The 25,788-nt window shown below is 39.3% G+C and overlaps 1 protein-coding gene across 4 annotated transcripts in view; it reads right to left on the minus strand.

Annotated features, from left to right (window-relative positions):
* The window catches only part of PDE8B (phosphodiesterase 8B), a 79,455-nt gene that overhangs the window by 43,176 nt on the left and 10,491 nt on the right, over positions 1–25,788 (minus strand). For 2 of the 4 annotated variants that reach the window (XM_054811073.1, XM_054811069.1), the window contains one exon: positions 2,211–2,270. In XM_054811073.1, the coding sequence (XP_054667048.1) occupies positions 2,211–2,237 (27 nt within the window). In that variant the 5' untranslated portion in view covers positions 2,238–2,270. The remainder of the gene's footprint in view (positions 1–2,210; positions 2,271–25,788) is intronic. The other 2 variants (XM_054811070.1, XM_054811071.1) reach the window with 1 other exon arrangement.

The raw sequence follows: 25,788 nt of genomic DNA on the forward strand, positions 1-25,788 counted from the left end.
AGGTAAGAAAATGCAGTATTTGAATGGGCATGACAGCATTTGAATGGGCATGGACATCCAAAACTTTATCAGCCCTGGTAAACACTTCTGCAAAAGGATGCAACAGCTTTTTTATGGGCACTAAACAGTTATAAAACCCATCTTTCTCCTGTGTCCTCTGGAGAAAATGCATTTACGTGTATGCTTATTATGGTCATTTCTAAGTTCTCAGAACCAAATCATGACTATTTGCAAGCCTTGGTACAAAATCAGGGCAGATGTGCAAGCTGTGTGTGGGGAGGGTGTTTGGAGGGTTGGAGCTGGTAGGTTTGCTTTGGACTCTTCTCCTTACCCCTTAAGACCAGCAGCATCTCGGTCATACTCTAGTACAAACCAAACAAGATTTGTCCTCCAACACAGATGGTCATAAAGTTCAGTGAAGAATCTACTAAATGGTTTCTGGCAGGTCACTGTCACAAGTAAGGTCACCTCTCAGACAAAAAATACGGGCCATGTAGAGGTTGGTACAGGTGTCCCATAACAGCATATAACACGCACCGGAATAAAATGAACATTGCTAAAAAACCCCCTGTGGCAATTGTTTCAACAAATTAAATTGACTTATCTGACAATTGTGAACATGACTAAGCACCCACAAATAGACATTTAAAACATAATATTCAGTAGTTGTTTGCACTGCACAGGGAAACACATAGCTCCATTGTCAAGATGGAATAAAATATTAACATACATTTTTCTAAATGCGGGGATGTGTGCAATACTTGCCAAATTAGCTGAAGTAATGTGGCTTGTTCCACAAGCAAAGGAGGTGGGTTTACATAAAGTGTTTTCCCTTTACTGTAAATCAGTTAGTGTATGGAAATGTCCTTATGGAAAACTCCTCAGTTAATGGTTTTACATAAGGTCTGCTTTCTGCTTTACTTAAGGTCTTCTGTGGTAGCACCAAAGATTCTCACTTGTGTAATGTAGGGACAAAATAATATTGGCACCTGACAAGATACCAAGGGCAATGTCAACCACTTTTAAAAACAAGAAAGAAACTACTTTCCCTTCTTATATGAAAAATCTTCACTTGTAACAACTAAGACTGGTACTATGATATTTCGGCAAATCCAATTTCTACTAAGTAAAATCCTGACATAAGCACTGAGGGTATTTGTACGTGTTAAATTTCTGCTTGACCATCTTTCTGAAGATGATCACAGTCTAAAGAACATATTTCCATGAAGAGTTACACACAGTTCCAGTTGAAATTCCTTGCAAAACCGAAGACTGGTCTACTGCTGAACCCACTGTTCCACACTCTTATAATATAAACAAACAGTTTCATCAGATCAAGTCATCATTAAGACTGAATGCTTAATACAGAAATAAAAATGTAAAGCTTTATGAAGCATATACACATGATTTATTTTCCCTGAGAATAGTATTTCTTCCACATGTAAGTTTTTCCTCTCATACCTAGATATGGGGAAAAACCAACCAACCAACCCAACCAACCAGAAAAGGTGACTGGTGACTGAATATCTCTGTATTTTACAGAGATAAGTGACCCTAAAAGTTAATTCAAATGAATGCTGTAACACTGCAGCAATGTTAAAGACTAAGATTATTTCATTTCCTATCATCTGAGAGCTCTGACAACCACTATAAGCTAAAAAAAAATTACGCTTGGCATCTGTTTACTGGCACAGGAACAAAATGTACAGAAACAGAAGCAAGTATGGGTGGGAGCTGTTGCTCCTTAAGCTGAAGTTCAACCTGGTTTGTTGGAAGTGGTGTGATTTCTTGGGTTGGTGACCTGTAAAAGCACAGTTCTCTGTCCTGTTGTGCAAAACCCAGCAAAACTTGCCAGGTACTAAACTTTATAGTGGAGCTCTCCGCTTTGGTATATCAGAGCCGAACAGTTTTTAACATCCAGAGAGGCAGCTCTTTCCCCTGCTAATGCACATATGCTCACAGTCCTGTTTACAGGACATATAAAAGGAATGATTTGATGCTAATGGAAATCTAAGCACCTTGTTTACCAAGATAATTTACTTGTAGATCTCTTCTCAAGCAATCAGATAAACCAAAACACCAATTAGTGATCTCACAGTCCTTGCACAAGTAAAATGAAAACATTTTACTTAACTATAGGGGTTGAACCTTAGTTTCTTCATACATTAACACTGAATTGACTGTATCAAGAAACTGAAAGAGCACCTTACCTGAATTGGATCTTGTGTCAGTCTCATGGGCCCAATTTGTACTTCAGCAGTTGAAGCCTGCTAAAGAAGAGTAATATGGATATATTTTCCCAGTCTGGTTCTTAATAAGACAGCATTTTACATGCAAGAATGAAAGATCAGACAGAACCATGAAAGACTCTCAAAGGCAGACAGGCATATGACTAGCAGCCTTAATTTAGTTGCTTTGAAGGGTATCTTTTATGAACATATTTTACCAAACTTCTAATTTTATTTGTCTTTAAGTTAAAAATTGTAGAGTTTTAAATAAGGAAACAAGAAACACCACTTCCCTTCCCCTCTTTTCCCCAGCAACGCGTACCTTGGTATCACAGAAGAACTTGTATTTTGTTTAAGACTACAGAAAACTATTTTTTCTGTCCAAAAGTAGCCTTATTCATCTGAATGTAATACAGAACTTGTATTAAAGTTCTTGTGACGTATATTCAATAATAATATTTTAATGAGTTTGGTTAGAAAAAAAAAAGTAACTTTTCAGACAAGAGAACTTGTTTGGATTGCAGGTTTAAAATAGTTTTCCAGAATCACAGCCTTTAGTTTGCAGGAAAGAAACATTGCTACCATGTAAGCCACGACTTTTTCAGAAGACTTGAGAGCCCATCATAATTTAAAGCTACCGTAAGAAAGCCAGCAGACATTGGCTGTGGCTGCTTTGTTGCCATATTTCTTAGGAGTTGGACTACCTTAATACTTCTTGTATCTTGATACATTTCAATACACTTCTGTACACTACTGATTTGTTTCATTTCAGACCATTAGCTACAGAAGGTTGTTAAGCAACTGAACAATACCTATGTCCTCCCACAGATGCATGTACTTAAGGGAAAGAATCTTTGAACCCTTAAAATATTTTTCCCCTCATGCGTATAGAGGATTATTTGCAAGTTAGCAATCTCCAAAAGGGCAGATTCTCTGCTTTCCTGGTGCCAGTTAGCCCAGGTGCCTGGTGTAAGCAAGTTAAAGAAATCACTGTGCAAGACATGTAATTTGAGCAAAACTCTAATTGTGTGAAGATTCCCAGGACCGTTCCCTGACACGCAGGAATCCCGGAGCCTTATTTCTGCAGCATTTTGCTCTGCAGTCCTTGTTAGTTTGAGCCTTTTGTCCAGGTATTACCTTATTCTTAAATTTAGTATTTTTCAAAGGAATGCGTATAAACATTCAAAAGGCATGAAGTTGCCAGTATTCAACTATTTTTCCTCAGAGAATACAATACCGTGTTAAGTATTAACAGCCTTGCCTGCATGTGAGACAGTGGTATTATGTATAGTTACAACTGACACGTTAGACTTTCATGCACCATTGCGCATCGATTCTTCTCAGCCCAACAACATACGTCAGAAGGTGGTAACAGGCAATATTCCAAAAGATTAAACTACAAAGCCTGCCACTGTTTTCCAAAGCAAAAAATGCCCCCAATATAAGCGTAGTTAACCTCTCCTTTTCTCACACAAAAGCTTCACTTCCCACTTGAGCTCCTGCCATAGCAGAACGTAACTTAATGCCAAATAAGTGTATCAGAATAGAAATGAAAGCGAGTACCCATCATCAACCATGAGTTATCAGTAAGATTACAGTAACAGGTCTCTGAAAGCTCCCAACCCCTCTTCCCCCACCAAAAAAGAAAAACAGCACATTCACACTCCAATTGTATTACATAGGAAATTCTTAAATATATTTTTTATCATGATTCACTTTGATTTAAAAAAAAAAGTTTTAAAGTAGTCTTATTAGACAAATCTGTAAGAATACACAACACATGTGGGTCAGTGTGAGTGCAAAAGCTTGTTTTTTTACAATGCACAGCTCCGACTGTCCTGGAATGTATTGATCACAAGCCTTCAAGAAAGACAATTAGGACACAGATTTTTTTTTTTATTATGCATTTATTAATGCTACTAGGAAACTGACATTGTAAATTAATGCCTTCCACTTTTCTACCACTTCAGAGGACATCCAGTTTTAATTGCTGTGTTTCATCCCAGATGGAATAGCTGCGTCTAAGCCGTAGATTGATGCAGGCAAGTCTATCAATCCCTTTACAGAGATTCCTTTACAGGGTAGCCACTTCTCTTAGCCTGGGTGTTTTAAAACAATAACAATAAATCCACACAACTGTGACTCAGGATTTTGCTCCCTGCTGCTTCTGTGTCAGCCTCATGAATAGAAAACACCTGAATAGAAGGACCTAAAAATCAAGGTCTCTCTCTCTTCCCCCCTCCCAGTTTCAGGGTGCTCCTGCCTTTGATAACAGCAGGAAAGCTTCATGAGGATTAGAAAATCTGAGAGCCCCGATGTAGATGAACTTGTCCCCGTCCTGCTCTGCACAGACATGATAGGGTCAGGACTATACAGGGATGCAGAAAAGGTTCTGCTGTATCTGAAAGATTGCTATGTATAACCTTTAGGTCCCTAAGTTGCTCAGCTTCATTATTTATACAATACATGGAAGCAGATGGGACTCTCAGATTAAGAGTGTAATGAACCTGAGCATAGGAAGGATTAATAAACCTTCTCATCAGATACAGAAAAAAGTATGTCTGCAATCCTCCTTCCTGGACTTGGAGTTTTGAGTTTTGTTTTATAAGCTGAATCAGTACCTTGGATTTATATGCCAAAATTGCTCTGGGTACAAGTGACTGTCTCACTTTTCTCTTTCAAAACACAGCTAGTAGAGGCAGCAAGAATAATGACATGAGTGCCTGGCCTTCACAAGTGTCCTGCAGATCTGTCCTTGGCCTGAAAGAACTAATTCCACATCTTCCTAACTCCCAAAAGAATCTGACCATGTGGACATTACATATTAGCGATACCATGACCATACCTCTGCTCATTTCCTGATTTAAGTGAAGATGTCATTGCTGATGACTTCCAATTTAAATAAACCTCTCATTATTTGATTGGCTGTCAGGAAGGACTGCTAACAGATCTGCAACCTAAATCAATTAGCACAGTGGCTTATGACAAACTTTTCTCGTAAAACATGTGGAGACAAGCCTGGTTCCAAAGGGGTCAGAGAAAATCCCTGATTTCAGTGAGCAGAGGAACAGACACAGGGTTGGAAGCAAAAAACCATTATAAATAAAGTAACCATCGGGGAGTAAAAAAAGCTTAAAGACAGTGAAGAAATTTTTGTTTTAACATTATACACTGCCCAATATTATTCCCAGTATCATTCTAATCTCCTAGGCAATCTCCACAGGAATCAGCTATTAAACAAAGAATTAAAGACAAAGTCAATGGTAGTTTCTTAAATCATATGTTTTTATGTGAATCAGTGATGATCAGTTACCTTACTATCATAGCAGTACCAGTAAGCAAAATGGACTTACCACTTCATTAAAGTTCCACCCTTTTAAATCATCAGTATAAAAATCTTTATCTGCCCCATATGCCTGCCGACTTACAGCCCCTGCTGTAATCATCAGTATGATGATTATGAATCATCAATAATTAGTAACACAACCACTGTAAAAATAATGACTACTTAGTACAGCAAAATCTTGAATAATTCTTCATTGCTCCAGAGCAACAACAGCAACTAGAGCCAACCGAGCAGTGAAGCAAAGGTGTTGGTGAGTTCAGCCTCCTGGAAAGGCTCAGGATGGACGTGCCAGTTGTGGAGCATCGCACTCGTGCCAAACTCCCTACGGACACCCTTTTGCCCTGAAGGCTGCTTCCCCCTACCCGCTATATCTTCTTTCCTCTTCATCCTCTCCACCCCACCAATACAGCTACTCTCCCGACTCTCTTTTAGCGAGCACTGCTCTCTGCCACCTCTATTGCCAAGTTCTGGCATATTATTCTCCCCTTGCTGTGGCTTCCAGTTGCCTTGTGCTCCTGCTCTGCCAGCTGCTCGTACCCTGCATTTCCCGGGCTCCCACTAGAGGGCTGCCAACGCACGCTGCTCCGCAAGCTGCGCCCCTCGCCCGCCGGCTGCCACCTTCCCCACGAGTCCAGGGCAGGGCTCGACAGTGGGATAATCAAACTCTCGGATTAATGTAAGGTCATGCTATTTTATTAATTGAAAATAATGATCAAGCACGCATACAGTTGAGAAGAAATGAGGCTTCATCGCTGTTGACTTAGCCACTGCAAACTCTGCAAGCATCCGTAACAGAAGCCTGACCCATCAGATACATAGGAACTGCTAAAAAAATACGCATATGTGTTTTGAAAAGCTAGCCTATTCACGATATGTGTGACATAAGCTTTGTGTAAGTCACAAATATTTTTTCACAAACAGCAAGTATGAGCTTTCTGTGTGGTGTTTGGAACCAAGAAACCAGGACCACTACAGACCCTCAATGCATCAATAACCTTTACACAGGCTTCCACTTGTGGTAACACCATGCAAAAAACCGATTCTATGCCATCTGCTGCTAAGACACAGCTCCACTGAGGACTTGCATCTATACCCCTCCACTCCAGACCTCTTTCCACTTCCAGCAACAGAATCTCAGCTTTATCCGTGTCTAGCTGGCATTTCAGGTGAACTCCCCTTCCAAATCTGTGTCTCCCCCATTAACTTCTATTTGCAATCATCTCTCAGTCACTGTGAGTACTTCCACCAACCTTCTTCTGCTCATACCCACTATCTGTAAGTCATCATCCACTTGAGCTTCTCTTTAGTCCTCCCACCCTGGCTCTTTCTAAATCTTGCTAATTCTACATTATCTATAAAATGCGGCCTTTCCTCTGCAACCACTTGCAGCCTTTTCGTCCAGCTGTCTTATTTTGCCTGCAGATTATTACAGCATCCTTCTCTTTAGCTGTGTGTTGTGATTGAGCCCAAGCCAGTTGCTAAGACCCACGCAGCCACTCACTCCCCCCACCAGCGGGACAGAGGAGAGAATCAGAAGAGTGAAAGTGAGAAAACTCATGCACTGAGATTAAGACAGTTTAATAGGTAAAGCAAACAGCTGTGTGCGCAAGCAAAGCAAGACAAAGAATTCGATCACCACTTCCCATGGGCAGGCGGGCATTCAGCCATCTCCAGAAAAGCAGGGCTCCGTCACGCCTAACGGCTGCTTGGGCCATCGCTCCGAGTGTCCTCTCCTTTCTCTCCTCTTCCCCCAGCCCCTTATATGCCGGGCATGATATCATATGTTATGGAATATCCCTTTGGTCAGGTTGGGTCAACTGTCCTTGCTGTGTACCCTCCCAGTGTCTTGCGCACCCCCAGCCTGCTCGCTGGTGGGGTGATGTGAGAGGCAGAAAAGGCCTTGACTCTGTGTAAGCACTGCTCAACAATAACAAAAACGTCTCTATATAACAAAAACATCTCTATATTATCAATTCTGTTTTCAGCACAAATGCAAAACACAGCCCTGTGCTAGCTACTACGAAGAAAATTAACTCTATCTCGGCTGAAGCCAGGACACTGTGACATAGGAAATCTTGCCAAGCTTAGGTTCAACTTGTAGAAGGATACCGAAGGCAGACAAAATCTTCTCTGCAGATAAAAACAGCAGAGAAAACAAAATAAAAGGTCTGCAAACAAACCTGTCTTCTCTCTGAAGACCTTTCCCAGCCTATTTCATCCCTATGTGAATAACCCCCGCTCCCTTTGCCTGGGATATCAGGCTGTGCAGCCTGGCTGTTGAGTTTTCAAGTTTCCAGGTTTTCATAATCTCTGCGTTTTTGCAATACTGACAAACAACAACAAAAAGTAACCCCAAAAGCCATTCCCCCAACTGTTTAGATGATTTGTAGATATGATGGTGTCACTCTTACAATACTGTCTCACTCTCATCTGTGCCCTTGTTAACACTCCATCAACAGTTACAGGCTATTCTGTTGAAGGCTATTCCAGTTTGTGTTTTACAGTCCTTCAACGGTGGTGTCTTGGTCTTTTAAACAATACTCAGGGATGTGGGGTTTTTTTGCTTTGTTGAAAAACAAACACACCCAGGGTCAGCACATGCAAAAAAATATGCAAAATGCTAATACTTGCAATATTTTTATCATTTTGTAGGTTTATTCTTTCAAATGGTATCTGCGTATGTGGATTCTTGATTCGGTTTATGTTTTTTCTGCCCAAGGAAACGTTAATGGAACTTCTACCTTAAATAAAAACAAAAAAAGGATGAAAACAACATCCACACATATTTTGCATAAAGCATTAGAGTACAGATTTTTTTAAAGATAGGATGGAAAGTGCAACCAATTTTTTTTTTAAATATTGATATATTAAAAGTACAGCCCTGAATTCTTTATTAGCCTTGCAAAAAAAGTGATATTTTCTCATGTTTTCAGGAATCAGCTCTTATTACTGTAGAAAATACAACCAGAACCAACCTCTCCTTAAAAGAAATTGGAGTGGCTGAAAATGATCTCTTCTCTTCTCCATAATTATACAACTCCAGGTAGAGGCAAGTGGGCTCTGACTGTTTGGAATTTAGGTCTTTTTGTTTTGCAAAACTTTCAGTTAAATTTCAGAATGCTTTCTGGTTTTAAGAAAGTGTTATTTATAATGTGGCACCTCAAAGACATTAATGCTATAAAAAACCCAAATCAAAACCATTTTCCCAACATAGTCCATAAAGAAGAGTATTAAATAGTTTCACTACAAAACTCTAAAATAAGCACAGGGGTTTTTTCTTCATATATTAATTTAGCACTCATTTAAGAGGTCTGCAATATATTTGCATCTTAATGTTAACTCATGCAGTGTAGCATTTCCCCGATCTAATGGTTTAATCACTTAAAACCAAAATGTCAGTAAAATTTTACTATGTAGTTTTGAGTGTACTCTTCCCATATGCATAACCAAAATTCATGATCCATAATGGATTCTCCTCTTCCCGACACCATATGTAATTTTGTTGACAAGCAACAAACCTCAAAATTCCCTTGGGGGAGAAAGAAAAATCTTTTACTTATGTAGCTATTACACACACAACTGCTCAGTTGTCCTCAGCTCAGGACAGCACACACTGAGGAACGTAGCATGAAAACATCACATACACAGGCAATAAACTGGACTCAAATCCACAAAGATGTGTAGGTTTGGCAAGCTCTGCTTTACTTCCATGCATCTAGCTCAAGGGCAGAGTTCACAAACCTGCAACTGGTTCTTCTGCTACCCAACAGCAAGCAAAATTGGGATGGGGCCCTCTCAATGCCTCCAGTTAAAACTATGTCACTGCACACAAGGAAATTGAAAATTTGTGAGGGAGAGGGAGAAAGCTGAGGGGAAGAAAAGCCTTCCCTTCAGTGACCACCACCACCTCTGGGCGATGAAGTCAGGCTCCTGTTGCATACTCTCTCCCTTACCCGTGACACGTGCATTCCTTTTTGCAGTGACCTGTGCCTGAAAAGGAGACTTAAGCACTGCCTAACTTCCTTTCCCACCTTCCTCTTCCCAACAACCTTGCCTTCACCTGGTGGGGGAGCACTCACCTGGGAGAGAAGCATTTGAAACCAAGTTTGGCTGGGCATAGGCTATCATATACCAGATGCACCAGCCTACTGTTGTCCCTGCGTTTCCCACGTGCTCTGAGAATACCAGCCTGACTGGGTCCTTCGGAGGGCTTGCCATAGAAATGTCTCTGGCTGTGAACTCCACTTATTGTTCAGTGTGAAGTATGTGCCAAGACTGCGTATCTTAGTAGAGCTAAGATTGGCAGCAGTTCTGGAGATAAGCAGAAGTCCTCATAAAAACTTCAAAGGATCAAATGGCTAAAGTTGAATTTCTGTGAATTACACAGTTGGTAACATATCGGATTAAGCAGGTTTTTGAGTTTGGTTCTCAGAGCCTGCTCCTACAACTGGTTCTGCACAAAGCTGCAAAGATCTGTCTGATCAGAGTCAGCTTCAGGAGCAGATGTGAAGATTTCTATCTTTCTTCCTTCATCCTCATTCCACTGGACATGGTTTCCTGGCTTGTGTTTCAAATAAGAAATTAGAAAAGTAAGTATTTGAAAACACAAATTTGTTTCTTCTCTAAGTCTCAATCCTTTTTCTCCATGCAACATCTATTTTTAAGTAATTACAGACAGTAATGATAGTTTAATCCTGCCATTTCAATCTAAAGTCAGTGGTAAGGTAAGAAAAGCAAACCGACTGGGGTGCAGGTAAGCCTCTGAAACACGTTGGGAAGAGAGAAGGGAACAAAGGGCAGCTAACGCAAACAGGTCACAGAAAATTGGATCATCCTTAAGTGAAAAAGAATTGAGAAACACAAAATGCACCAGTGCCGAGTTGCTAGCAATTTTAGGCAATGTCTTGAACAGGCAAACTGACACTTGTAAAATAATTCTGTGAGCTCTAATACAACAAGTGTGTGCCTGATATAAAATGATAACTGAAGCAAGACTATTATATTAGGACTTCTTGCATTCTGTTCATATTTTGATAGCAGCTTCCTTATAATACACTATCATAACAGGAAGTAGAACAATCAAGTAGAAAAGACGGTAGTGTGGCCATTATTTTGTTAAATTTGGCATTCAAACTACCACTGTCAATCGGTCCTCAATTCTGCTCACAGCAGCAGCTGCTCTGAGACCTGTCAAGGGAAAATAGGCTATAAACCCCCCATAATCCATGAAGAGCAGTCCACATCCCTTTTATTCATATAACTTGCAGATTAAGGCTTTTAACAGAATCTGGAATCAATCCTGCAGGTTTGTACATACAATTTCTCCCCACACGCATTTTTCTTACATGGATTCAAGGCTCATTATCTTCACATTGGTCCTACTGAGACCAGTACCACCATTCTGGTTCTTGATATTAGCACAAAGTAGATTTGATGTCCAAGTTACAGTTGGTTGAACACAGTTGATTAGGACATCCCTTAATAAAATCTACAAATCTCTGGGGAGATCTCTAAACACATTCCCATGTCCTTTTTAGAAGCTCTGTGAGGAACAACCAAAAATCAGTCAGACCAACCAGTCTTGGCCCATCATCCTGTCTCCAGAAGTGGCTGAAAGCAGATGAAAACCGAAAAATGCAAAATCAGAGCAAGCACAGAGTGATACTGTCCCTTATACCACCTAAGCTTGATGCTGATAGGTCATCTCAGTTTATGCTTTCCTCAAACAAAAAGCCATGCTAGCTCTTCTCCAGCACATCATATTATCCAATTATCTTCCACATCTACTTGTGCAATGTTTTATCTCTAGACACAGTGTCTTGACCCGTATGGAAAAAGAATGTCTTCTTAAATGATCTTTGGTACCCTCTAAGGAAGACTAATGTGTCACTATCCAATATTCACTCCTCTGGCATTGTGATCAGTTTAAAGAACAGGTGACACACCTTAATTTGTGGTTCACCAATTTCAGATGTATGTTCCTTGTGAACTCCTTGGTCAATATGTCAACTAGGTCTTGGCAATCTTTCCTTCTTCTTCACCTCCTCCCTACAGCAAAGCAATAAACAGCTGACATCCCCAGATCTACTATCCACATGTCCCTTGTTCAAGAGCAGAGTGCCCAGACAGGTGGCTCAGATGACTTGTCAGTTATTCACATTGCTTGACAAGGGCATAGTCTCCAAAGATACAGTTATCATTATGAGTGTACTTACTGTCAGTGAAATTTTTATGCCAATGACATTAAATAAAAATAACAAAAATGTTATAAATTAATTTTAATGGGTAAAATATACACCAGGAAGACATCAAATTACAGAATTCTGCATCACAGTCTGATACGATCCACTTTTCTTTCAAGAAATCCTATCTTAGATGCATCCTGTCTTTCTCACTGTAAATTCAGTATTGATTTTAAGGAAAAAATCATATTCCTTAATGGGTTTTCTGGTTAAAGTTTTACACAGAGGTCTACAGAAACAAGAAAAATACAGCACAGTTGTCTTATTTCCTACCTTTTGATGAGAAAGCTAAGAATTTCTTCCTCTCTGCATTAAGCTGCTCTTAGTTATTGCAGGTTCCTTATTCTTGTGTTTATGTAGGAATTCAGAGGTTTGCTTGGAATTGGCTGGATTTCTATACCATAGGAATACAAAATTTGAGAAATAAAATTGGCTATGACAAGGTATCTTTTCAAGATAACTGCTTCTTATCCGCAGATGCTGTTAATTTGTTAAAAAAGGAAAAACCCCACCAAACGTCGAAAAAGGCAAAAAAACACCCTGCAGCATTTTTTCCTAATTAGGGGGTTAAGTCATGGCAAAAATCTAATGCATTGATTTCCAGTAGTATTGTGACTAGGTACTCCTGCTCACAAAGCAACAGGACACATAGATTAAGAACATACCTTTCTCCACTATGTACAGCGCCTCAGGGTCTACAGCAGTAGGAAACTTCTTCCCCTTCCCACGGGTACTCAGAACCTGAATAGGAGGAAGGGGCCTGACTAACGTCTACAGATGCTCAGTGAAACACCAATGAGTAAACAATCACAAAACTGTTGACCTGAAGGGATCTCTGAAGGTCATCTAGTCCCTACAAGTGATGCTATCGCAATGCTACTTCAGGTCAGCTATGCCTTTACCTATCTCTTTTTAGCATGGCTGCTGCTCGGGCAATCAGCTCCCAGCCTGTGCTGACAGGAAGGAATTAAAATCCATAGACTGGCCAAGTGCTTTAACTTCTGAACTACTGTGTAAGAGAAATATCTGCTATCATAATATAGCCCTTTTTTATTTCACTCTTTTCCCCTACCTGTAATATTGAGCAAATTCAGACCAAACTGGCACATGTTTGTTGGATTTGTGGGGTTTTTTGTTGGTTTTTTTTTTTTTTAAACATACAAACAACTTTCACTTTGAAATACTTTTAAAAGTGAACTTGAACAGACTCTATGGACTTCTCCAGAGATATGAAACTTCAGTAACTCCCAGTATAACTATTGTGGCAAGATCAAAAGTGATGGCTTCTTTAAGAAAAATGCACTTCCACATTTTAATCCAGCAGCACACAGATGATAAAGAGACAGACTCATGTCACAAACAACAACATTTGTAGACTTATGTAAAGAAGACCAATTACAGAATGCAGTCCCCAATGAGATTCGGTTTATTTTGAATAATGACTTTGTCAACAGAAGTTTCTCTGAAAGTGCATTTATTTTGTTAGCACACACGTTTCACTTCACTAAATATGCATGGCAGGTAAGTTAACATCCTTGCAATGTGAACAAACATGGGGAAAACAAACTTTTCCAAACATCTGTCAAAGTAAGCAGAACGTACCCAAGAGTTGTGGATCTCAGCATGGTGAGACCTCTTTCTGTAAATCCCTTTGTCATTCCTGTCTGTTCTCAACGTTGTAAGAGCATGAATCGCACATGCTACTGGAGAATCCAGGCCAATCTCCTCACAACCATCTCAGGGAAAAAGAGAGCAACTAAGCCTGAACTGTTTCAGAAGCACATGCACTGGTGTTTAGGAGGGACTAAAATCCAAAGCTATAGATACAGAAAGATTTAAAAATTAATCTTATTTTCATCTTTGTATGTTCAGCTCGTCAAAAAAGCAACCTATGTGACGGTAGGAACAAATTGCCAAACAAAACAACATTGTGCTGCCATGTAAATTTATGATTAATCCACACTTTCAATGCTGTACATCAGCTTTTGTCTTCCTTAAGATAAGTTAACCAAAAGTAGAAAAATTAAAGAGAAAGCAACAAGAATAATCATAGATATTCCAAGACATCTCCAGAGAACTAAAAAGACTAGGCTGCTTCTGCCAGGAATAGAGGTAACTAAAGAACAGAATAGGCATCTATGAAATCATGAATGGTGTAGAGCTGAATGAAGAATGACTTATCAATAGTTTTCACAATACAAGAAATATGATCCTTTCACTTGAATTATCAGGCCACCAGAGGGGACGTTGTTCAAACAGCAGTTGAACAAAATTTACCAAATGCAGGCGCCTGTGTTGCTGTGAAACATGTCAGTAGGAACAACCTCGGCTCAGAATACCCTTAGTTATAGGTTAAGAGAGGCCCAAGTAGAGATCCTTCTCCATCTGCTCTCTTTTCTGTCTGTTGCATAAGGCACTCTGCTCTTGGCCAAGACAAGATAATGGGCGGGCAGGCCTATGGCTCAATACAGTAGATGAATTCTTGGGCACGGCTATTAAAATTGATACAAAAAGATATGAAGTGAGTTTCGGTGCTGGAAGATTCAGGTAACATGATCATGTAAGTATGAATGGAAACAGCTAGGACGTTAACTTGCAGCAAGCTGCTAGCTAAATAATCCTGACCTTCTTCCATCAGCTCTTGGTCTAGGTAAACACTCACAACTTACGAATCATACTGTTAGTCTGCAATCAAACAATCATTTTAAAATGTAAAATTAACTTTGTCTTCCACACACTGACTAAGAAAAAACATCTGGAGGTTGCCTGCATACACCTGAGGGGCTGCCAGCTCAGCATTTGCTCTAGAAGACTGTTCAGTTCCCTCCACCTCACATGGAAGGTGCTGCCAAAACAAATTCCAAGTCCCACTTCTGTGCTGGGTTGTGGGGGCAAGCTTCCAGGGCTCTGTGACATCAGTAAGAGTTTTCTGGAAGACAGTTATCAAATTTGAAATTCCTCCTGGAAATTAGCAAAGGAAGAAGTTAAATATTTTAATATGTGAATATTCAAGAGCTTTCCAGAAGTCTACTTCTACTAGAAAAGGGAAGCCTGTCTCCTTTCTCCTCATTCAATGTATTGCTGGCTTTGGCTGCTGCTTGTTGGTGGACTATTTTGGTTCAGGAAGATCTTGACAAGAAACACTGTGTTCTCGGATAATTTAACACTGCTGTTACACTGGTAGATAACCTACCTCATTTCTTACTGAAGGAGAAAATTTTAGTTGTCTTGGCTTCCACTGTTTATCTAACATACACTATACAGTGTTTTACTGAAATTGAACAAACCAAGATTGAGCTGAATTTATAGGTTCTCTCTTGCCTTCAAACCCACTAAGATTATGCCTGTCAATAGTCTGAGAGCAGTCAGAAGCAGCACTTCAAATACTGATTTTCAGGTGCACACATAGGTATTATGGACTCTACTCCAAAGGTTAAAAGGAAGACAACTTTTTGAACGAAGGTATGTACTGTGGTTTTAGTTATGTAGATACGACTAGCTGTCAGTATCAACCTTAAGCTGGAGTGGTTAGCAGGATTCTTCTTCAGACATTCATGATGGATGCCAGAGCTTTGGCTTACTATGACCTCCTCTTATTTTTTATCCCAAGTGGGCATAGTGGAAAGAATTTCTTTCTGGTTCAACAAGGTTTGTTTATATCTTCCTTTGCCAGCTACTCTAAGGCACCTACATATTATCTCAGCCTAAACCCAATATTATACTCCTCTTGCTGGATCACAGGAAAAAAAAAAACAACCACCAACCAAAACCCACCCCAAACCCACAACAGAGCAGAACAAAGATGTTCTGATGAGCACCAGTCACTTACTGAAGTTTTCTGAATTATCTTTTACTTACAAAAAAACTCAGCTGTGAACTTTGATCTACATTTTACAAAAACAACAAAATAAGGTCTAGTAAAGGATAGCGTATTCCTCACTTTCTTTGAAGACATAATATTCTCTCTCCCTCACTCCCTCACACTGCCAGACAGTGTCTGCTTTGCAAGTCTCCTATCTTGGTTGTTTGAGTCTGGGTACAGGCAGCTGAAGCCAACTAGTTTGGCCTTTTAATTAAAATTTTAGGATCCACAATATATATCTTAGAATTATACCTAGAAACTCTATTTAAAAAAACCTCAAACCCCAACAACTCCACATTGCAAATACACAGTACAACCACCAATAAAATAAAAACGAAATCTTCCCAAGTTTGCAGGATAAGATACATATGTGCACTTTTTACATTACAATCTAACATTGACTCTAAAATCTAAAAATAGCATTTAAATATGTTAAAATTAACTATTTTGTTGTTGATCCTTTTATCAGAAGCCACAAATAGAAGAATTATTCCCAAAGCAGACCCTACCACCTCACTTATCAAGAGCGATGCCGTCTCCAATAACAAAGCCTCCAGCTCAACACCACCTGATATTGTGCAGCTACAAATTATCAACATGAAAGTTTGTGCCATGTCTCACACTAAAAATTGTGCTGACAACAAAAATCAAAGCCAAATTCTTTTCAAAATAAACAACTCTGAGGCTCTCATGCTGACTGAATAATTCATGATCACATTTCATTCAGCTTAAACTTCTATTTTAATTTTGACAAAGCCACTACAGATAATCCAGGGAGCAGCAGTAGTGTGTGACTCTAAGATTCCAATACTGACATCTGGATATCACCTCTGGGATGTGCATAGTTCCTTGCCCACTGGTGAGTCATCTGAGCCACATGGATGTTACCCAAATCCAGCATTTTCACCCTCTGTATTTTGTCATTCAAGACTACAGTGTTTATGAAACTTGTCTCATCTATTTAGATTATAAATCTCAGAGGCGAAGATCACCTCTCACTTTTATAATACCTTGTATAACAGGGCATATGGGCTGACTGATCCTATAAGCCCTACCCAAATACAAGAAGAGTAGAAGTAGTATTTATACAAGGTGAGTATAGCAGCACACATGAAGTGGTCAGAGGAAGGGAAAGCTCTAACCCAGAGGAACAGAGTAGCAGGTGTTAGATGTACCTGAAGTATTCATACCTCACAAGAGTAAGAATTGCCCTAATAAACCTGGAAAATTAATTAACAAGTCTTAATGAGTGCCGTCATGTTAATTTCACTGCTCTTTTACTCTAGTCATGTAAATGCTGGTAGCATCAGCATCTTATGTTGGGGTTTAACTTTTGCATAGATCTGCAATCCAAATAAGCTCTGCAAAAGTATGGAGAGAAGTCATTGCATAGTTCTGCTGGCCTGCATGGGAGCAAATTACTACTTATGAAATAAGCAATAATAATTTTGCTATTATTTATCACTATTTCCACAGTGTGGGGGGAAATCATTAAAAGCTTACTGGAAAAGGACTTTTTTGGGACATTTTATTCTAGTCTTAACTCCATCAAATTTAAGTGCCACTGTCCGGACCCAGCATTACACAGTCATGCCAATGTTCTACAAAGAGCTCTTACTGCTATTCCAGTTTTTATGTACTAACATCTATTTGAACAGAATATAGTCATTTTAGTCCACCATTAGGATCATCTATCATTAGGATGTATTATGCAACTCACTACCAACACAATACTGAGAAGATAAAAAGCCCTACACTGTTATATTCTCCACAGATAGTGAAACACAATTGTCTTGCAAATGTCTTGACAACTGATCCTCTCCCATGGCTTCTGCATGTGCACAGTATGAACTTGCACACTCAAGAATCAAAAGCAGAACTTCTGGCCGCTGAATGCAGTGTTAATTGCTACACTTTCTCTCCCCAAAGAATAGTTACAGCTGTCTATTTTCAACGCACCTTATATTGCAGAAGTTAAATTCTGTGCACCACAGCCCGAATTCGGCAATCTGTTTATCACTGGAGACAAAAAGGGCTACTCGTACAGTTAAAGGCAGCATGGCCCAGATGCTCAGCATTTTGCACAATTAAGCAACTATTAAGCAACAGGAACGATATACATAACATGAACTATTAGAAGAATATTAGTCTTCTCTCCAAGAGATCACACATACAGTTCAAAACCTGACACTTTCCAACCACCTTCATCTAGAAATCCTGTCTCCGAAAGTCCTAAAAGATTTGACTTCCAATTCACTGACAAAATTTTCACCAACAGAGCTTTTATAAGGCACAATTTCTTAATTTTAGTGGATTAGACTCAGTATCATATACAGCTCCACTGAAGAACTGCTTATGCGTAAGTTATTCACAATCTAACACTACAGTCTATGAGATCACAACAGAAAAATATATTCCTGGATATATATCTCTCTCATATATCCATTTTACAGCTGTCTTTGCATGGGCTCTGCAGAGAAATATGTCATGTTTCCTCTTAATATTGTACTTATTCACAAGTGCATATCACAATATAGAAAACAGTAACTGCTATAAATTACTTGCTGAGTCACATTCAGTTTTCAAAGAAGTTGAGAAATATTTGATTGACATAAGCTGGGGTAAATGAGCTGCCAAGAGAGCAGGGGAAGCGATCTGGGCAATCATAAGCCCATCATATTGGCACTCATGCTAAAAATCTGTGCCAGAGTTGTATGGAAGAGTAAAGACATTGAGTTATATTGAACAGAAGATGCAATTCGGTATTATTTTACCAAACTTACTGGGTCACCCTAATATGACAGCTGATAAAGATGTATAAAATAATAAAGGTGATTTTCTAGAGAAAAGAAACTTGATAAACTTGTGCTGTTCAAGACGGCTGAAAGGCATTTGTTGGGATGCCAGAGGCAACACAATTTAAAAAGCTGCAGAAAATATGGTGAATAAAAGAACTGCGAGGTACATAGGGTAGCAGAGAACCTTGGGGGCAGGAGTCATTGAAACAGGCTGAGATTCAAACAATATGAAGTGCCACACTTATGTATGTTGCTATATTTTAGAAGCTTCTTAGCTGAATAGAGATGACAGCTTATGACTCTCGTCAGTAAAGTCAGAGAGGACCAGAAGTAAACTTTTTCAAGGCTTTCATGAAATTGAAGTGGTTACAGAAGGTGGCTTCCTACAATTGCAAGGGACAGCTCTCTAACCCAAGAGTTCTTTCCAGAAATTGCATTTTACTTCACATATAACAAGTTACCGTTAGGGTTTAAATGCTTCTCCAAAAGTAAATGAGAGACGTCAGGCTGGGAGGCCTCCTAACAAAATATATCTGTAATGAAATGTCTGTAATTGTTATGGTCATTGAACATTTCTGGGCACAGATAAAACAGTCTGACTAGCTCACTGGTCCCATCTGCAGAATCATAGAATCATTAAAGTTGGAAGAGACCTCTAAGATCATCAAGTCCAACTATCAACCCAACACCACCATGCCTATTAAAACCTTGTGATGAAATGATAACGCAGTACGGATAGCCAGATCCTCCACATGGACTAACACAAGAGCATCACTGATTATTTCAGTTACGGCGCTGCAAATATATTAATACCACTCCTTTCAGAATTCAGGCCCCAAGTCTTCAGATCCACATAACATTGTTGGAACAAGACATTTTCATACATGCAGCTTTTCTTGGGAAATACCGTTTTTCCTTTTTAGACCTTTGTAGTGACACAGAGTTAATCAACTGTTCTATATTTAGCTGCCCAGACATAGGTAATAACCACCCCAAGGCTGTTTTAAACTTCTTCTGAGTGCAGTGACCCTGTGGAAACGTAAAGTCAAACCAGTGCTCTGTTTTTTCCAGACAAGCTAGATGATTCTATTCATACACTGAAATATTTTGCTAAGTCAGGCTTCAGTGGAGGCCAGGATTGCAAACACATAACAACAGGTACACTGGGTCAGATCAAGCCACCAAACTAATGTCGTGTCCCTGAGACTGGTCAACACTGGATAACGCGTACAAGACCAGGGCAAGCACGTGTGATGCCTCCTACATCCATTCCCCACCGCAGGCCTTAGAGATTTCCAAAATACACAGAAGTAATTTTTGATTTATTAATCTTCCAAAGATCTCTCTTTCACTTATTTTTTTGGTGTCCTGGTGAACTCATGTTATGAGCTCCATGGAACACTACCACAGTTTTGTATATATAGCTGTAAAGCAAGGCACAGTCTGACACATTCTGTAATTTGCAGTCATCATGTTTTTCACAGAAACTGCTGTATATTGGGTACAGATTACTCTGAAAACTTTCATTAAACATAAAGCAAAACCATTTTTAAGTCCTCAAGGTAGATAAAACCATATTTTCAAAGTTAGTGTGAATCAACATATCCCTGACTTTACAGTAAGTCTGATACAACAGCTCTGGTAACCTTTAAGACAATTTAAGAGTTGGCATGGTGAACTTGTCTTGCAGAGACATCCATTCTGAAATGGGAGTTTGCCTGGTGTACTCTAAAAGAAAAGTGTCCTTGATAAACCACTTATGTGCGTCTTGTCCAGTGATTTTTTTTTTTCCCTATAGAAACTGAGAATGCTGCTTTTCAGATCCAAATTAGGATAGTTTGATTTTAGGGAGACCTCAGGAAAGAAGCGCCCCCAAAAAGTTAGCAGTAAGATGAGAAAGAAGATGAGAAGTCATTTTTGCTAGTGATGAGAACTGTACGGAGTTTATAGAAGCATGCATTGTTGGCCCATTTCAGCATCAATTTTTAAAAAAGTTGTGCAATGAACACATACAAAATACTGAAACAACCCATTCCCCCATAAAATTCTGAGTGCTGAGTTATGCTTAATATTTAATGTTTTAGAAGTTTCTAGTGTTTTAATTCCTCTCACAGCTTCCAGTAGAGAGGTGCATACATTTGCTGATACAATTCTTCCCTTAACAGTTCTAATGAAAGATGTTTGCATTAACTGGCATTTTTATATTTCATTTTATGAAAACAGCCCAAACAAATATCCTTTTCCATTAAAAATATAAATTAAAAAAAGTCATTCCCTAATCTGGTATTTTAATTTCAATCATGATGTATGCAGAAATATTTTTAAATGATTCAGTCACTCTTACCACATTTAAAATATGATCTCCTCCAAACACTTACCATGAGCCAGCTAAGGAACATACATTGGGAAGTTTTCAGAGGATAACTAAAAGCAACTCTACATACAGTTGCCATTTTTCTCCAGAGTTGGATCTTTATCTCTGGATTGGGAATTGTCCTTCCAGCCAAGGAGGAGTCAGCTAGGAGCTTGGTCCCACCTGGCGACACTGAGACAACCTCTGTGGTGGTGTGCGTATCCTCGTCACAAAGCAGGAGCTCGCTCTGCAGACAGCCAACTCGCAGCAGCAAAAGCCACAGCATTAGAGATATCAGGCCATCTCAGACCCTGGGACACAGAAGCCTCAAACTGACTTTGCCTATATCAGATCAGAAAAAACTTTATTGTATTTCTATATGTCATAACACTTATTATTTTGTAGTTATCAATCATGTTATCGGACAAAGAAAGTGAAAATGTGATGTTAGAATAGAAACCTTACCTATGTTCACAGCAAAAAACCCCTATTCTTCCACGTCTCATGCATGCTAGTTACTTTGAGTTTCTCTTTGTTGCATAAGACACTTGCTACAGATTGCAATGACATTTTATGCAGGTTCAAGTAACTAGATTATACCAGGAACACAATAATTTCACTGGTACCCACTACAACTTATTTTATTATCCTTGGAAGACTAGTGGAGATGCTGCAACTGTGTACATAACTAGAATAAATACACTCTATTGTCAAGGATTCATAAGCGAGCTCTAGTGAGAAGACTAATTCTGAGAAAATGAAACAGCTACAAGAATGTCCATCTTATTTAAGATAGCTGGTTTAATAATTGTCTATGCTGCTGTTGAAAGGTAAACTGCAGACATTTCTGTCTGAGATTATTACTTATCACAGAAATGTGTACAGCATGAAGCAGTACAGAAGTCTCCATGCATTTTTATGTACAGCAGAACACACATGATTGACTGTTGTTCACTTTACCTTTCTGTTGCTGACAGTAATATCAGGTAAGCATTTCATTCATATCCTTCCTCATACGACTGGGTTCTCCGTGAAAAGAAGCATAATGACAATGTATTGAGTAACAGCCTACTGGTCCAATTTCAAACCTTGCTTGGCTTCTTTTGACTGATTTGGACCCAGATGCAAACCAAGTCAGAAACCATATTTATTTAAAGATAGCTTGCTAAATTCTTCACCTTAGTGCTCCACTTCATCTTTTCCTTCAAAGGGAATGATTTTCCATTTCCATATGTGCTCACTGAACACATCTGCAGTATTAAACACAGACAGCTACGTAAAATATGTAACAACACAAATGATGTTATGGTTGATGGCAAGAAAAGTAAATAATCACGCTTTTTATGTTTCACCTTGAATTTTGATCTAACGATGCAACCTCTACCAAAGACGCAAAATACAACGTTGCAAAAAGTGCAAAAGTCAAGTCAGTTACCATATGAGGAGGAAGAAGAACAGCAAGCATTGCAATCCCATTTGTGGAGCCACTGGGCCTTTGTAGATCTGATCCAGTTGTCCAAGGCCATCTACTTGTCCTTTACAATAGGGCACAACTGAGGTGTTTAGGGACCTGGTCAGGCCCCTTAGCATAAGGCTGGTTGTGTCTCAGCAAGAACTATGAAATCTTGGTGTTATGCTTCCAACCTCAAACTCTTACTTTGTTGGGCTGTAGTTGGCTTGGTCAGCGCAGCCAGCTGCTGAAGCATATATCCAGCTTCCCAGTGTGTGCTTTACAGCTGATGTTGCTGTAATCATTAGCCCTCAAGCTTTAGCAATTTAAAGTTGATTTAAAACTACTGTGGGTATCTCTATGGTAATGTGTCTTTGACTCTCCCAACTGCAGCATGAAGAGAAGATATTGAAGCTAGCATTGTCATACAGATAGAAATTTTCCAGCTGGATCCTCCCAGTGACCAGAAAATTTTCATGTATTAGAAGTAAAGCCTCTTGAAGAAGCAGTAAATCAAGTGGACGTTTTTATCAAGATATAAACAGAATCTGAGGTTGACTATACTAAGTTGTGATTGGCTTGACACGTTTTTCCAGAATTTTATCTTTGAAATATTTCTCTTACTGAAGTGACATTTCCAAATAAGCAGGAAATCCAATTCCCACTAACTTCTCATCAGCATACAAGTCAGTTGCCAAGCAACTCTCTGAGCAGACAAGCATCAAAAATTTGGAAGGTGTTTAGAGAGGATGCACAGAAGACTATCTTTCCTGTTTAACGCTTAATCCTGTGATAGGCAACAGTGAAAGTACACACATCCCTGCCATGATTTTTTCCTGTCCATGGCATACATACCAGTAGCAGAAAAGAAGATATGCCTACTGTTGTCAGATACTCATCAGTTTTCATAATACTTGGAACAGACAGATAGAACTGCTCTCCTCCAGAGTGAGACAGAACTTAACTGATTGTCAGAGAATGAACAAAGAGACTTGGCAGCTGGTAGACACAGGATGTGAACTGTGACCAAAAAGAACCAAGAAGTCTACACATTTAAATGTATCCTGCTTTGATCCCATTCTCAGTAATGGCAACACCTCTGCAAATGGAGGCAAAAAAACCCCAAACCAACCAAAAGTGGAGGGGAGATACCAGAAGATGGCTCACCCAACCTGCAGACAAGCATACACTAAGTATATGTGCAAACACACAAAGGGATTGCCCATGATCCAAAGAAGGACGACTATCCTCTTCAGTGATCCTATGCTGAAAGAACGAGTGAAAAATAAAAATCCTCTGAGAGTGGCAGCTCAGCAAAAGAGAGTGGTGGCAAGAAGTGCTGCCAACATCTCTAAGTGATGCAAATCTGGTGTGTTGCACCTATGCCATGCCGCTACCTTCTTGATTCACCAAGAAATTTTGAACACTTATGGGGGACAGTTAGGAACGAGGCATTCAGAGAAGTGGCACTGCCCAGCCCAACTACTAGCTACAGCTAGAATAGCTAGGGACTGTGTGGGAGATATGCCACCAGCTGTTTTGGTTCCTGACAGCCCATTAGCCAGAAGAGGAGGTATCAGGGTCTAATAATTTATTTCTAGTGAATTAAAAATAAAACGTGGGGAAATTTTCAGAAAATTTGAATAGCCTTTTTCCCATCGCTGTCTTTCTATCTGAAAAAGGCCAAATCTTTATCTCACTGATGTCAGTGGAGTCTTTCCAGAAGCAAGATTTGCATCCTAACATCTGGAGTCATGACTTCTGAATTTGGCCATTTTTTACCAGACTACGTGTATGAATTACACATTTGTGCACTGGGGCTGTAAGTGCAAAAAGGTACAAAGTTTTTACTGTTGTATCATTGAACACTGTTTTGTATTTTAAGCCCTTTCATTGGATTTTGAAATAAATTGCTGTACTTACTTCAATGATAAGAAGTGATACACAGTAAGTCCAGAGTACTTCTTGGTAAGCACCTTAAAAAGTAATCACATTTGTCTTCTTCATGTTCTGATGTTCAGTTAGAAAGCTAGCTCTGTTAAATGTTCTTACAATGTGCATCCACAATCAGAGTTAACCTGATCTCTCTCCTAAAAGTTTCTAAAGTGCACAAAAGTTTATTGCTGCTTTTGCCACTCAGATATTCCTAAATCTGCCTGATGACAGCATCTTGTAGGAGTAGCTCTCCAGCACAAATTCAAAAGATGATCGTACATGTCTGGTATCAATTTCACATCATCAGTAACACAAACTAAACCACCTTGCAATTGTGATCAAGTTGTCTCCATTTTCCTCCATTTTGTTCCAGTGGATCCAGTGCAGCTATACTGCATGAGTCCCCAAATAAAACAAGGGTATGTTGACATGCTTTACTCAATTGCTGTTTAACATGCTACATGCCAAAAACTGTATGCGTACCATAAAATACCAATTTGTAAACATGCATGTATCTCAGACTTGGATAGGTAAACTGCATTATGTACTGACAGCAGAGAATAAGTGTGAGTATGGAAATTAAGGATCGTCCTTTCACAGGAAAACCATCTACATTAACCATGCAGGAAACCAGTGTTCTCTGTTAAGACTTTACATGTGAGGTACATGAGTACAGAGCCCTTTTAAATTTTAAGCTATCTGCAGACTATTTGCAATCAAATGAAAAATAACAATGAAGTGAACATGAAAGGATGGCCTTAAAGGAGTTACTTTCAGCACAGCAGATTTTTCAAATCTAAGGCGAGGCCACATATGTCTTATAGCTCTAAGGGGAAAAAAATCCTTGATCTAAAAATAACCTCTTGTATAAATCTGGTGGAACCCATGAAAACAATTTCCTTCTTTGAAGATGATTCATTACTGAACTCTTTGAACTGTATGGATGGTCCCTAAGCCACTGAAATGCCAGAGGGTCAAAAAAGATCTGTATGTGCATCGGCTGTTCTAGTTACTGTGTATCTGCAAACAGACAACAAAGGAAGCTTCAGAGTTGATAGGGTAGGAACGAAACAAACAAATGTAAGCCCAAAGTCTAAAACTGCTGGTTTGAACTACTTTTTCATAGAGTTTCTCAACACCTGCTAGTTTTTCTTCCTGAAATCTCTAAGCATGTGTTGGGACAAAACCCAGGAACACACTAAAATACAAGACTTTGCTCCACATACATTCATGAGGGCCCAAACCCCCAAGGGCAGCATACAGATCTAATTCACTCCACTATCTTACCAGAGGTCATAAAATGTCCTCACCTTTCTGGTTGAGCGTAACACTGATTAGTCCCACTAGTTTTTATGTTATTGACAATATTATTATATTTCACTTTCTTAAAGATCTGGGTTCATACCTGAAATAAAAAGTCTGATATCTCTAACACCAGAATGTGCAGAATCCAACTTATAATGATGAAATTTTAAATATAATATTTTTAAGACTGGCACAACTCTTGTCTTGAGCTTTAGTCTTTGGTAATATCTATCAAATACACGGTTTTCAATCTACTAACCGTGTGAGAT

This window comes from Grus americana, chromosome Z (genome assembly GCF_028858705.1).
Source record: "Grus americana isolate bGruAme1 chromosome Z, bGruAme1.mat, whole genome shotgun sequence".
Taxonomy (NCBI): Eukaryota; Metazoa; Chordata; class Aves; order Gruiformes; family Gruidae; genus Grus; species Grus americana.